The sequence below is a fragment of the Aspergillus oryzae genome, chromosome 2 (assembly GCF_000184455.2).
Source record: "Aspergillus oryzae RIB40 DNA, chromosome 2".
NCBI classification, from domain to species: domain Eukaryota; kingdom Fungi; phylum Ascomycota; class Eurotiomycetes; order Eurotiales; family Aspergillaceae; genus Aspergillus; species Aspergillus oryzae.
Window position 1 is genome coordinate 1,351,574 of NC_036436.1, and position 14,225 is coordinate 1,365,798.

The 14,225-nt window shown below is 49.3% G+C and overlaps 5 protein-coding genes across 5 annotated transcripts; 3 read left to right on the forward strand and 2 right to left on the reverse strand.

Annotated features, from left to right (window-relative positions):
* Window positions 1-309: 309 nt before the first annotated feature.
* Window positions 310-1,906, forward strand: AO090001000519 (FKBP-type peptidyl-prolyl cis-trans isomerase; the record flags this gene model as incomplete). The annotated part of the gene is made up of 4 exons (XM_001818978.3): window positions 310-396; window positions 462-899; window positions 956-1,637; window positions 1,701-1,906. 4 exons carry the CDS (start codon window positions 310-312, stop codon window positions 1,904-1,906), a joined length of 1,413 nt encoding a protein of 470 aa, XP_001819030.1.
* A 684-nt stretch (window positions 1,907-2,590) lies between these two features.
* On the forward strand, window positions 2,591-5,557 carry AO090001000520 (serine/threonine-protein kinase; the record flags this gene model as incomplete). The annotated part of the gene is made up of 4 exons (XM_023234588.1): window positions 2,591-4,636; window positions 4,698-4,760; window positions 4,943-4,988; window positions 5,046-5,557. The coding sequence occupies 4 exons, from the start codon at window positions 2,591-2,593 to the stop codon at window positions 5,555-5,557; spliced, it is 2,667 nt and encodes an 888-aa protein (XP_023089697.1).
* Window positions 5,558-5,938: 381 nt separating this feature from the next.
* On the reverse strand, window positions 5,939-9,670 carry AO090001000521 (DUF3591 domain-containing protein; the record flags this gene model as incomplete). Its single annotated transcript, XM_023234589.1, has 3 exons — window positions 5,939-6,026; window positions 6,300-6,461; window positions 6,672-9,670. 3 exons carry the CDS (start codon window positions 9,668-9,670, stop codon window positions 5,939-5,941), a joined length of 3,249 nt encoding a protein of 1,082 aa, XP_023089698.1.
* A 1,909-nt stretch (window positions 9,671-11,579) lies between these two features.
* AO090001000522 (RNA methyltransferase) lies at window positions 11,580-12,481 on the reverse strand (the record flags this gene model as incomplete). Its single annotated transcript, XM_001818981.1, has 4 exons — window positions 11,580-11,824; window positions 11,883-12,175; window positions 12,233-12,331; window positions 12,396-12,481. 4 exons carry the CDS (start codon window positions 12,479-12,481, stop codon window positions 11,580-11,582), a joined length of 723 nt encoding a protein of 240 aa, XP_001819033.1.
* A 277-nt stretch (window positions 12,482-12,758) lies between these two features.
* Window positions 12,759-13,942, forward strand: AO090001000523 (putative Golgi reassembly stacking protein; the record flags this gene model as incomplete). The annotated part of the gene is made up of 3 exons (XM_001818982.3): window positions 12,759-12,932; window positions 12,991-13,074; window positions 13,136-13,942. The coding sequence occupies 3 exons, from the start codon at window positions 12,759-12,761 to the stop codon at window positions 13,940-13,942; spliced, it is 1,065 nt and encodes a 354-aa protein (XP_001819034.1).
* Window positions 13,943-14,225: the final 283 nt, after the last annotated feature.

The window sequence follows — 14,225 nt, forward strand, 5'->3', positions numbered from 1 at the left end:
GGTCAGTGGAGGCAGAATGGGGGGGATGGAGGCGGTGAGCCTTCTGATTGGTGACTGGGTTTTCAAAGGTCTGAAAAGTAAAAGAAAAAAAAAAAAAAAAAAAGCGGATCCACTTATGCTCCCTTCGGAGGATCCGCAGTTAAGACTAGTTGACGGTATCAATCAAAACTTTTCCTCAGGATTCGTTCGTCTCTTCTCGTCCCTTCTCTCATTGCTTCTGTTTGTTTTTCCTTACCTCTTACCTCTACCTTCCTTTCACCTTTCCTCTTCCTCCTTCATACTCGTACTATCTTTGGATTTTCGCCCATCATGTCTGTCCAACCTGTCGCCGTTTATGCTCTTAAGGTGCCTGCTGGAGGTGCCCTTATTCCCGCAGTGCCAGATGCTGCGGCCATGGTAAGTCAGATGGTGCCTCATAAGCATTAAATCATTGAAGATTGAGTCTAATTGCTTTGCGATAGTTCCGTGTGAGCATGGCTGCCATCGATCCTGATGAGGAACCTGACTTCGATGGACACGATACTAACCAGCGCCCCAGAGCCACCCTCAGGATCGTGCGCGCTCCCCCCGGCCTGGATCTTGAGGACGACTCGGATGACGACTACGAGGATGTGGACTCTGATGAAGAATCCGATGATGAGGAACCCAATGGCGGTCCTAGTGACAAGGAGAAGGCTCGCAAGCTCAAGGAGCTCGCCGCTCTCAAGGAAATGGAGGAAGCCATGGACGAGGATGACGAGGATGAGGATGAGGATGAGGATGGAGAGTTCGATCTGAAGGCTGCTATCTCCAAGCTCGTCAAGGGCAAGGGCCCCGCTACTGATTCCGACGAAGATGACGAGGAAGATGAGGGCCTGGAACTCGATGAGATGGTCGTCTGCACCCTGGATACGGAGAAGGTACGATCATTGCCTTTACTGGCGCTCCGTGCTGTATTAACAATGATGCCACACAGAACCTCCAACAGCCTCTGGACATCACCGTCTCTGAGGATGAGCGTGTTTTCTTCAAGGTCACCGGTACCCACACTGTTTACTTGACCGGAAACTATGTCATGCCCATTGACCCCCATTTCCACGGTGAGGACGAGGATGAAGAAGATGAGGATGACTATGACCTTTCCCCTGATGAGGACGAGTTGGCCCTCGACCTTATGGGCGACGATGACAATGAGAGTGATGAACTTGATGGCCTCGAGAACCCCAGAATCACCGAGGTTGACAGCGATGAGGAACCCCCCAAGCTTGTTGACACCAAGGGAAAGAACAAGCGCTCTGCCCCCGCCGATGAGGAGAAGCCCGCGAAGCAGGCCAACGGCGAGGAAAGCTTGAGTAAGAAGCAGCAGAAGAAGCTTAAGAAGAACAACGGTGATGCAGCTGCTGTTGAGCAGAAGAAGGAGGCCAAGGAAGGAAAGGAGGCCAAGAAGGTCCAGTTCGCTAAGAACCTTGAGCAGGGCCCTACCCCCTCCGGCCAGGACAAGAAGCCTGCCGAGCAGACCACCGGCACCCTTGGTGTCAAGGAGGTTAAGGGCGTCAAGATTGATGACAAGAAGCTTGGAAAGGGACCTGCCGCCAAGGCCGGCAACACTGTTGCCATGAGATACATTGGAAAGCTCGAGGACGGCAAGGTCTTTGATGGTGAGTGACCACCTTGATTTTCGCGTTTGATAAAAGCATCTGTTAACCGTATCTTCTTTACAGCCAACAAGAAGGGCAAGCCTTTCACCTTCAAGCTCGGCAAGGGTGAAGTAATCAAGGGCTGGGATATTGGCGTTGCTGGTATGGCCGTTGGTGGTGAGCGCCGCATTTCGATCCCTCCTCATCTGGCCTACGGCAAAAAGGCTCTTCCCGGCATCCCCGGCAACTCTAAGTTGATCTTTGATGTCAAGCTGCTTGAGATCAAATAGACGTTTGCTACTTCTATCTATAAGGTTGCATATTAGCTTGATGTTTGGGTATCACGGTGGCAGTGTTGTCCATATGGATTGTTCTTTCCTATCTTCATGCTGTTAAAAAATGGTGTTCTAGGGGCTTCAAATTTCAGTTTAGTTCATCTTATGTTATTTATGCTTGCTTTCGATTGTGATATCCGACTTGTTTCTTTCTTGCACTATTGTGCATGTATTCAGCAGGGATGAGGATATTGCATATAGTTTGCGTATTTTCCTCCAATAGAGCAGCAAAAGAGAATGTTATGATTCTCAACCTTACTCTATGTCACGGTATGTATAAGAAAGGCGTTTTGTAGGGTAATCGGTGCCAGGTAAGTCGTGACTTCCTCCATCAACCGTCGTGACCGATGTTCTCTCAACTTCTCTTTCTTTCGCCTCTTGCAAGACTACCACTTTATACTGTGGCTTTTGCCCTACTCGATCAGGCAGACTTACTATCTTTTACTATGCACGCATATGCTACTACCATAGAGGGCTGAGCAAACATTATTTCCTTTACTGCTAGAAATCAACCCTTGGGAAGGTCAATCCTCAGAAAGCTGATGATAGCAGCTGAACACGTCGACAGTTCTCATCTATTGGATACTCGCATCGACCAGCCGATGATCTTATCTGTCGTGTTAGAGTACGGTTTATACGATGATGTCAGAGTCAGCTTCTGATGCCTCCGCGGCCCAACGGGTCAGAAGAGATAGAATTCGAGTTCGTATCGGGAGAAGAAGTTCCAGGATACTATCTTTACTCGGTTTTCGAGGCTTTCCCAACGGTAAGCTATCAATTTGCAGTACTGCCCCATGGTCTGTCACCACGCGAGCTGATAGCTATGGCTTAGGCTCTACGCCCAGCGCTGTTGATCCAGACCACCCTTCACATACAGCAAACTACCCTCAGACAATTCAGTCATTTCAGTCTCATTGCGCACAAGGGATACACACTTCTCGAAATACGGCTGTCAGAGAAGTCGAAACTATCCATGCTCATCCCCCTTCTTCCCCAATTCTCGACCATCGCAGCTCCAGTGTATTGTTTATACCATCCGCCCATTCCAATAAGCAGAGAGAAACGCATAAAGATAAAAGAGAGGCAGGAGCTGTGTCCCGGAGTTCAGAGTCATATGAGACTAGAGGACCTAAAGGTCTTGGGGAGCGGAGGAGTCGGTCCACCCCAGCAGCATTCACACACATAGTGTCGCGCAAATTATCAACTACTTTTGGAAATCCAACTGTCATTCGTCGTTCACGTCTACGTCGACGACCAAGCGTCCGTATCCTTAAATTCCCGGCTGCTACAATTCCCAACCTCAATAATCAAGGCGATAGTGCTAATGATAGTTCCGACCCTTCAAGCTCGCCTACCAGTAGCGGCTCTCCATTGAGGGCCAAATCAACGCCTCCAACCTCGGCAGAACCATCTATTTTTCACGAAATAGTAGAGCACTATCAAGATGATACGGTTGGGTGGCGGCCGACATTAGGCACATTTAGGCCTGTCACAGGGAGAAAGCTTACTCCGATCGAGGAGTCTCCCGGCGTGACACCCACAGTTCGTACCGTGGAGGCTGTTGCTAATGCTAAGGTCTTTTTCGAAACCTATTTCAGGTCGATCTACTCTGATATCAATCAACGCTCGCAAAGGCAGCGAGAACTCGAACAATACATACATTCACTGCCTCTGACACTGGAGGAGAAGAACCGAGTATGGCAGAACTGGATTGTCCAGGAACAAGAATATCTTCGCCAATGCAGAGTCCTCAAGTCGCGCTTCCACGGTGCTTGCCATGATGAGACTGTGTCAATTGCCGGGTTTGAAGTTCTGAAAGAACTGGGTAGAGGGAGTTTCGGCGTCGTTCATTTAGTTAGGGAGAACAACGCAGGCGAGACTCCTACTGCTGTGATGAAACATCCTTGCCCAAAGCTTATCAATGCGAGGGCAGCCCGAGGGAGCGAAAATCATCGTCGAAAAGTTATGACTGGAGAAAAAAAGGACGTCTTCGCCATGAAGGTCATCCGGAAGTCAGCGATGATACGCAATAGTCAAGAGGGCCACCTGCGAGCTGAACGGGATTTTCTTGTGGCATCTGCAAAATCCCGCTGGATCGTTCCTCTAATCGCAAGTTTCCAGGATATCAATCATCTATACCTCATCATGGACTATATGGTCGGCGGGGACTTCTTAGGCCTGTTGATGCGACGATGCATTCTGCCTGAAGATGTCGCGAAATGGTATATTGCAGAGATGGTACTGTGTATTGAGGAGGCACATAGACTCTGCTGGATCCATCGGGACGTCAAACCCGACAACTTCTTGATTTCCGCCTCGGGACATTTGAAAATATCAGACTTCGGCCTAGCCTTTGATGGTCACTGGGCCCATGACCAAGTTTACTACAACGAGCACCGATACTCCTTAGTCAAGAGGCTAGGGATTCAAGTTGATGGCGATGTTGAGGACCAGAAAGAAGAGCGAACAAGAAAAGCTGAACAAGCCCCGTTGAACAATAGCGACGACACAGTTACCTTCATGCCCCCTTCCGTGAATCTTCTCGAATGGAGAGATCAACATCAGATGCGAAGGCTAGCTAGGAGTGTGGTCGGTACTAGCCAATACATGGCCCCTGAAGTTATCCGGGGAAGTTTGTATGATGGAAGGTGTGACTGGTGGAGTGTAGGGATTATACTGTATGAAGTGAGTCTTCAAGTCCCAATATGTTTGCTTGTAACTCATGTGCTCAATGTGAGATATCTAGTGTCTATACGGCTTCACACCATTTGCTGCAAAAGATCGGGAAACGACAAAATGGAAGATTCATGTATGCTTGTGTCTGGAGAAACCCTAAGAAGTTGCTGACGTCTCATGTAGCATCACCACCAAACATTACATTTCCCAGGAGAGAGGCATACAGACAGAATTGTCTCAACAGAGGCAAGTGACTTCATGAATCGCCTACTCCAGGAGAAAGAGTATCGGCTTTCTTGTGATGCTTACCGACAGAATGATGTTTTCAATTCACGATCAACGGCGAGGCATCTCTTGTCCAGTATTGACCCCCGGAGCCGGAGTTATCGAAACTTCTATGTGTACCCTAACGATGCAGCCGATATCAAAGCCCATCCTTTCTTTCGCGGTATCATATGGGAACAGCTCCACCAGTCCAGTCCACCCTTCATTCCAAAAGTCAAGAGCTGGGAAGATACGAGGTATTTTGAAGATGCTGGAGGCGTGGTCGACAATGACGACATTTCCATCACCACGGATGCTCAAGGGTCCGGCGATGGGCCAGAAGGAACAGGATACAAACCGAAGCCCATACAGAATCAGGCAGAGTCGCAGCAGAAGCAGAGGGGACCCATCCCTGACGAGAACACCTCAATCGATGCTACAGAGCCTCCTACAAAGACTACGAAAAAACAGAAACATAGGAAAAGACCGCGGGATAAGATGCTACGGGACATGAGGATTCAGAAGACTGTCCTCAGGATGCGTAAGGAGGGAGCCTTCGTGGGCTACACCTACCGCCGACCCAAGGCTGTTGCACTGGCCTTCGCTCCCGAAAGAGGCCGACTCTACCTATCACGAGGACAACTGTCCGAAATCTATGGATTGTAGCACTCTCAACAAGTCGAGGTATATGTCACTGTGCAGTCCGTGAATATGTTTCAATGGCAACTCGAACGGCGCGTGCCAAGGAAGCACTGAGCTACCATGTATTTTTAGATATCTGTACTCAATGACAAGTTCGTACGAAGGCCTAAATCATAGGCTCAAGTTAATTGGCCAGATGCTTATTAACCTTCTATTAATGTACTGCGTTGCATTTAGTATCGTAAATAGCGGGGGATTGTCACATCATAAGCCCCCATATCACAGACCGAAGTCTTCAAAAAGAAGAGATAATGCGAATAAAATAAGTTTTTAAGGGTATCACAAACAAAACATGATAGCAGTGACCTCACCAAATCCGTTGTAGTAAGATCAATACTGATTGGTTTAAATGGCGGGAGGAGCGCCCATAGCGAAGGCAGAATCGCTGACACGGTCTTCGGGTTTCATAGTGCCGTTGAGGAGGGGACAGAGTCTGTTGATTCAGTCACAAGCGTGTTAGCGTTCCGCTACTTCGACCCGGACTTGTGTCTGGATATAAAACTGGGTCCTTTGGGATCATTTGCGTCTGGGGACCATTTTGCATGTCGGATTTGGGGTAGACATCTGAAGCATTGCAGCTGGGGTCCTTGTTCTTCTCCTTGCTCTTGGGCGAGCAGAAGCGAGTCCAGGGGAAGTGAAAGAAGAAGCAAAGAAGGGGAGGGGTTCTCTATCAGAAGCAGAGAGGGGGCTTGTAGAGGGGACGCACTTCTTGTTGGTCTTGATGTGACCGACTTGGCCGCAGTTAGCGCATTTGCGTTGGGTGCCTGCACCTTTGCCGCTGCCGCCGGGGCCTCCGTCGGCTGGGGAATCGGCTGATGTGCGGGTCGCGCCTTTTTGTTTCTCGCGAGCGAATCGTCGCTCTTTGTTTCTGTTTAGGCGGCTGAGTTCGGCTTCGAGGCTGTGTATTTTTGTCAGTTATTGCTGTGGTTTCTAGGGTTGGAAATTGAGCTGGTTGATGACGTACAGTTTCTTGTTGCGAGCGTCTACTTCTGGATCGCCTGTTGGTTGAAGATTCTCGAGTCTGGGATTGTGGTTAGTTTAAGGGGAATATTGTGAATCTCACGTCGGTTGTACTTACTTGGTGGTTAGAGCTTCCAACTTATGGCGATGCTGTATATAGTGGCGGATGACCCGGGGATCCCAGACCATGGTTTCTTTGGAATATATCTGGCCCTTGTCGTCCTTGAATTGTCGAACGATGCGTAAGACCTTACCTCTCTGATCCGGCATGCTCATCTTGCTGAACTGACTAGTTGTTTCGTCATCACGGCGGCCCGGGCCTGGTGTAGGGGCTTCAGATCTTGGGGTAGGTTTGTTAAACTCTTCTTCTAATTCCCGGTCGATGTCACTGTCATCGTCTGAGTGCTCAACCGTCGACGAGAGACTAGCCTTTTGCGCATCCCAGATCCGACGGATCGAGGTTTCGTATGACTTTTGTTGTCTGGCGACATTGTAACTGTGACCGCCGAGTTCCTTCAGTCTCTGGGCATCTAGCTTATCTTCAACACTTTCGCCAATGGCCTTGAAACCTCCTTTCATGGAGGTCTTGATGAAACTGAAGCCCTCGCCACGACCAGTGGGGTCACCCTCTCCATGGAGTTTGAGCATAGCCTTGCCCTGGGATGCCAGAAGGAAATTACGAGTCGCCTTCCAAGGAGCCATCTGCTGTTCGAAACTCTCTGTCTCCTCGTCATTGTCTTCGTCACCTCCTGTTTCAGCATCGTTGCCATAACCCGTATCATGAAGGTGCTGCTGGCCGACCTGCATCGATTCAAGGAGACATACATCCTCGGGCTGAACCCACGAGCGAATTACGTCCTGCTCAGGAACGGGCTCCAGGGGCACCCAGTATTTCGAGTCTTTGTCGTGTTGAAGAAAGTCCTTGACCTTCTGGCGGTTCTGCATATCGCTGGTGCCAGGGATGTGAGCGGTGACGTCGCTGATGGAAAGCCGCAGATCAGGGCTCTTCTTCAAGAGGCGATACACAAGCATCTTCATGCGATTCTTTGCAACAGTGGTGACCTTCCGTGAATGGGGGCCAGGAACATCCACAGACGGGAACTGTTGACCAGCGACAAACAGGTTTTCAATGTTCCTGATAAAATAGTCACTGCCTCCGGAACCGGTGCTACTGCGTATAATTAAGAAATCCGTGGGCTTGGTCTCATGCTGGAACAGCGGAGCCCGATACATCGAGTTGGAGATAGCTGGGGTAATCTCGCCTGGGTCAACATGACCAAAAATAGAGAAAGGGCTCTTATCCTGAGGGAGGAGAACCGCTGTTTCACCAATTTCTGCTTTCGGGCGAGTCGGATCGTCCATATTTTTCCGACGGTAATAATTAATGATTCGATTAGACATGCCAAAGTTCGACAGCATGACGGGGACCTCCTCAGAATACTCCACCAGTAAGGCAGTGGAGTTGTCGGCAAGGGACAATGCCTTGGTAGAATTGTACAGAGTCTTGACATCCTTGCCCTTTTGGTGCTTGCGTTTAATATACGTAGCGTTTTTGAACCAACAAGTCTGGCCGGGCCGGAAAGATAAAGCTGGGCGATGAAACGATCGAGCCTCCGCTTTGGCAAGCTCGGTCTTGTAATATGGCCATTGCAAACGAAGAGCCGGCATACTGTGCTCGAGAGTGACATTGCCCAAGGTGCTTCGGACCTTGTTCTGGTGGTTCTGTTTCAGCATGTCGTATGCTTGATCATTTGATATGTTATAGCGTGAGGTGAGGCGGCGAGTGACATTTACATCCATTTCATCCCGATTAAGAGCACCAATAGCCTTCGGTTTCTGTGTCGCAGATTCGGGTCCCCGTTCGTCGAGGAGGATGTGAGGATCATTCATGTCCACTGTCACCTTTTGGGCGATGCGTGATGTTGCTCGCTCGGGATCATCAATCAATGGCACGTCTATATGAGAGAAAGCAATCAATTCCGCCGGGTCTCTGCCAAGCTTGCGCTTTTTCACTGGACGGGTACTCTCCAGCAGCCAATCATCTTCAGCATCCTCTGTCACCTCTTCAGCAATAGGTTCGTCAATATCCATGATAGAAATATCACTCTTGACATCCCAATCCATACAAACGACACGAAGATCATTCAACGTAACACCCCCCGGCAGCACCTCATCGGTATCGGTGTCAAGGTCGAAATCCTCCTTAACCTCTTCTTCCTCTTCCTCCTCCGGTGTAGCCTCAGCAACGGCCACTAACCCCAGATGTTCTGACTCCAACGAGCGCTTGAGCACCTGACCACCTGATTTAAAAGCCCTCTCCTGATCTTGAGCCAGTTCTATGTTGACTTTGCTAGGGAGCACCGGCTTGGGAGGCTTCGGAGGCTGCTTGCCGAGAAAGAAAGCTTTCTTGTGAGGGATGAGTTCGAGAAAGCGAGGAAGGGTTTTGCGATCAAATTTGGGGAACAGTGAGTGTAAAAGCTCTTCGACGTTTTCCGGTGGTGCGGGTGGGTTGTCCGGACCGACGGTCGACATGGCAAATAGAGCCTGTTGTAACTTCCATGCTCGTAGAGCCGCTGGGTCCATGTCTTCCGCCACCGTACCTATGTCGTTGTCGTCCAAAATATCCTCGTCTTCTTCCATGGCCATGGGTTCCGGCTCGGGAGCAGGTGTCTCAATCGTCTCCGGCGCAGGTTGAGGCTGTTCATCCTCCTCGAACAAATCACGGGTAACATCGGCATGATCTTGAACAGGAGACGCGGGTCCCTCACCAAAGAGGTCATCCAGCTCATCGCCACCTTCTGGTTGTGGTTGTGGCTCGTCTCCCTGGTCCCCGAAGAGATCTTCTTCCTCTGCTTCAAACAAGCCTTTGTCCTCATCCATAGCTAACTCTCCATTTTCAGCGGGGACTTGTGCCCTCTCCTCCTCTTCAGGAAGTTCGTCATCATCGAAATCCTCGTAGTCCACCGCGTCGTCTGCTTTCTCGCCAGGTTCCAAGTCCCGCTGTAAGAAATCGAAAGACATGCCGCCATCTGCGAGGGGGCCGTTCATCTGGCGCATAACACTCTCGAAGTCGGCATCTTCGGCATCGGGTGCCGGTAGGTCGGTAGCGTGAGGCATATTGAAGGCAGCGAATCGAGAGGATTAAACGACCAAATCTTCCTGTGGATAACAGAGCGAGAGGGACAGGTCGATAGTCGGCGATGCTCGGACAACTGGACGTTATGAAGGAGCGCACATCGAGAACGGTGGTGACTACGCGTAAATCCAACCGGCTATCAGATTTGTTGTGTCCGCGAGATGTAGTGAATTGCGGAGAGCGAAGATTAGAGCTGGCTTCGCGGCAAAGCAGCTCTGTCCGCCGTAGCTTATCTACGGAGTAACACTATCTCCGACTCACTTTCCTTTCGAAGAGTGTGTCACGTGAGCAGACGTTCAGGTGGGGCTGAAGTAATTGACAAATTGAAGAGCTGAACCTTACCGGGTGGATCATGATTCGTAGAATCCTCAGGCCAATGCTTGGTTCGTTCTGATGGCCAGCTAATTTACAATTCACACCAAACCTCGACAATTCTCACAATACGAGGTATATCAATAAAGTAGTGGCATTTGTTAACTCGTAGGATAATGAATTATTCCTCTATACACTAATACGAATCTTGGTTTGATTGAAAGCTTCCATCTCATTGTGATTCCGGTATATATATTTACCACTGCTTTAAGTCTATCCTAGCCTGAGGCACGCGGGCATCGAGTCCTAGCCTCGTGTTTACCACTCCCCCATTTATTAACTGGGAATTAGTTAAAGTTTCTCGTTCGCAATTCTCGTTTGCGCCATTCAGTTATTAAGTTATGTACTCTATCTATAGCTGAAATGATCAGCCGCCCTTTCATCATGGTCATCGGGAAGTTTCATTGATGACTACTCGAGCATACGTAAAAATTACTTGGTAGAGATCCATTGACACATGACCTCGCTTCCCACTAGCGCCACTCCGTCTACCATAAATACCGCCGAATTCTCATCCATTTCGAAAATTAAGCGACTCTACGTAAGTTCATCCCCTCCCTACCTTGGGAATATCAGGACAAATTCAAACACCCAGAATGACTGCTAACATTTTTACCTACAGTTCAAAGAATCACTTTAGAGTAGACGTCCCACCTCTGAACTCTTCTAAAGAGCTACAGAATCTCCACCCTTGCTGATGACTTCCATGTCCTCAATGCCCTAAAGTGAAGCCGTGTTTACTTCCGCCTCGATAGCTGGTATCTGCGAACGACTTGCTTCGGTGAGCTTGTTCGAGTGCCTTTTGTCCAGGGAGTGGTGATGATCTTTACCTTGTCTTGACGTCTTGACTTCGGTCGGTCAGATTTGGTGGGTGTTGAGGAGGTCTGAAAGGTGTTTGGTTCCGATTTTTTTTTTTTGACTTTGATGTTGGTGATATAATTGGGACTTGGAGTTTATATGATACCCAGATTTGCTCAAATGAAAAACTTTTTATCTTCTCTAAACCTCTTGTCCACTGTAAAACGATCTAAGAACCGATAATAGCGACATTTTCAGTCGCAAAGGGAATCAAATATTCTTCCTAAATTACATAAATAGGACCTGTAATGCGGTAACTCTTGACTGTCCCAATAATCCTTTCAAAAAGTTTTCGAAAGTGTTCCACTGACGTCCGAGACGACACTTGTAAATTCGACGCCCGGAGACAATCACATTATGAACCCACCTGTGGCATGAGCTTCATTGACATTATTCAAGTTGAACCACCTCCGAAGCAATTTCTTGCTGTATGCTGCGCTGTAGCTTATATACTAGCTTTGTGCGGAGCCGGTGCTTATATATAGTGATAGGGTTCCTGAAGACCTCGAAGGCCATTTAAACGCTGATGAATCCACGAATATCGCGCCCTTTGTCAATCTCAACTTGGGCGGCTAGCTGTCTCTTCAGGTTTATTTGGGGATTCTCTTTGAGAGAATACTACCAAAGTTGAAGTCAAGCCACGAAAGAGTAAAATTAGAGTTATTGGAGGTTGAACCCGCCGTAATAGATGCACAGCGCCTTGCTAGCGCCTTCCATACAATAATGCATCACTGTTGCTTTTTCGCCATCCTTGACTAGTTTCGCGAGCTGCTTCACGTTCGATGTCCGAGGAAGATAGAGGACCATATGCTCCGTAAACAAAGCATATTCGCCGTATAATGTAGCCAAGGAATAGGGTTCCATTGTGCGCAGATTGAATACCTTGTCGGAGCGATACCCAGGTCCTGTATATGTGTAAGCATCGTGGAAAACATTGACAAGCAGGGGGAATTAAGAACATACCACCCCATGGAGGGCTTGCAAACAGAACGCTATATGGACCCAAGTCCTTGAGTTGGTTGTTCACGATCTGGAGGCTGTCACCCTCAAACCAGGTGATCTTATCTTCAACTCCATATATCTTAGCATTGTGCTTCGCGCACTGCAAGACTGCCGGATTCTTCTCGATAGCATAAACTCGTTTCCAGCGACCCGATCGCGCAAAGGCGATGGTATTACCTCCGGCACCAGCAAATGCATCAACCAGGACCATGCGAGACGCGGGAGCCGCGCTGGCGATATGCTCAGCTATCTTACTGCAGCAATGTTATTAGCTCACCATGAATCTCAAAGACAGTGAACCATCCACTCACTTAGCAACTGGCTCAGGTGTAACGCCAAACCATGCATCGTCTGTTAGCCAGACACCCTCGTCATATTTGGAGAAGATCTTATAGCGTTGTGCCCAATAGCTGCGCAGAGTTAGCTTTGTATCCAGATAGAGGACGCTAGGGTGAATTGGCAGTAGTCGCATACTTCTGGATATCCCAAGGAACTTCTCCAATATCGTTGTAATGGTGAACCTCTGGAGGAGCTTCCTCTGTAGTGTGATCTCCAGACATGACTGGAGGTGGAAAAGACCAAAGCTTGATATCACTCAGTAGTTTACGCCTTTATCTATCACATGCCATCATTTGAAGTCCTGTTGGACTTTCGTACAGAAATCTAGAAAGCGCGATAAATAATCATGATGCCGATAAGTTGATAACGTGGGTGTTTGTCTGGTTTGCAACTGGGCAGCAGCTCTCCACAATGCGATCGTGTTTACAGCACCAGAACTCGGAGTTGTTCTCAGGTTAATACACCTCACCTTATAAACCATTCTCACCAAGGCCGGTCATGTTCGGAGTTCTGAACCGCTTTATTGGCCACCTGGACGGCGAGCCAGTCCAGCAGCCTCGAGCCGCCACCAGCGATAATGCATTTGGCTTCCAAGTACTCCGCAACAAGGACCCGGAGCTGCCCCTGGAGCCATGGTTTGACTTCATTGTTGGCATTAATGGGCGTCTGATTGTGGGTGCATATACAGGATCTATCATTTGAAGTGATGTACTAACTATACTATGACCAGGACTATCCAGACCCGAATCTCTTCGCTACAGAAGTTCGTAATTGCGCCGGCTCCAGTGTGACATTTGAAATCTGGAGTGCAAAGGTGGGCTCTGTCCAGACCTCGCCAGACCACATCTTACTCTGACTAAATTGATTGTGTATAGGGTCAGAAGACACACACCGCCTCTATTCCAATCTCCCCATCTAATCCTACGCTGGGCGTTGCATTGCAGCTCGCGCCTCTTTCCTCGACACAACATATCTGGCATGTCTTGAACATCCCATCACCTCTCAGCCCGGCATACAGGGCAGGGTTACTTCCACACTCAGACTACATCATCGGAACGCCTAGTGGAACGTTACGGGGAGAATCCGCACTGGGAGAATTGGTGGAGGACCACCTCGACCGGACACTGGTGCTGTGGGTGTACAACAGCGAATTCGACGTAGTACGCGAGGTCGAATTGGTGCCCACCCGAGGCTGGGGTGGTGAGGGCGCACTAGGGGCCGAGCTAGGCTACGGTGCATTACACAGACTACCCGTTGGGTTGGGCGAGGAGGTAGAAGGCCCTGGCGAGGTAGTATTTGAAACGCGTGCAGATGGCACTTCCACACCCGTTCTGGATCCGATGCATCCCACTCAGAGCCAGGGTGCCGGACCTGGTGCTACTGCTGGCGGTCATTTTCTGGTCCCCGCCAATATGACAGCGCCGCCTCCCTTGGCATCGCAGGCGCCACGAAGCCTTTCTGGGTCACCAGCGCCTGGTCCGTCACCTGCTGCGCGCCGGGGCAAGACCCGTCAATATGCCGTTTCGCCTAACCGGGCGTTTGATGAGTACTTTGCCGAGGGAGAACAGAAGAGTAAAGAAGAGGACTACGCTCCATCACGAAAGGGAACGCCGCTGCCTCCTCCGCCGAAAGGGATCCGGTCTCCGCCACCGTCAGGAAGTCCTGCGCCGGCGACGGAATAGGGATGTGGATCACCTGGTGATTAGGTATCTTGATCGTAGAGTTTCTTGTTTGTAGAGTATCATGAGTCTCCGGAGTTACGATGGTCGAGTGGGGTATGATATACCAATTGATGGATTCCCAATTTCAGTCAATATTTCATAGCGGGCCTGCGCACAAGTTTCTACTACACTGAATTTTAGATATGACGAGAATGTGCGGAACAGGAAGTCCTTGAATCTAACTGTTTAAAGTACACATATGCAATGGAATTTAAGCCATCCAGCCGATAGTCGCAGCACTGGC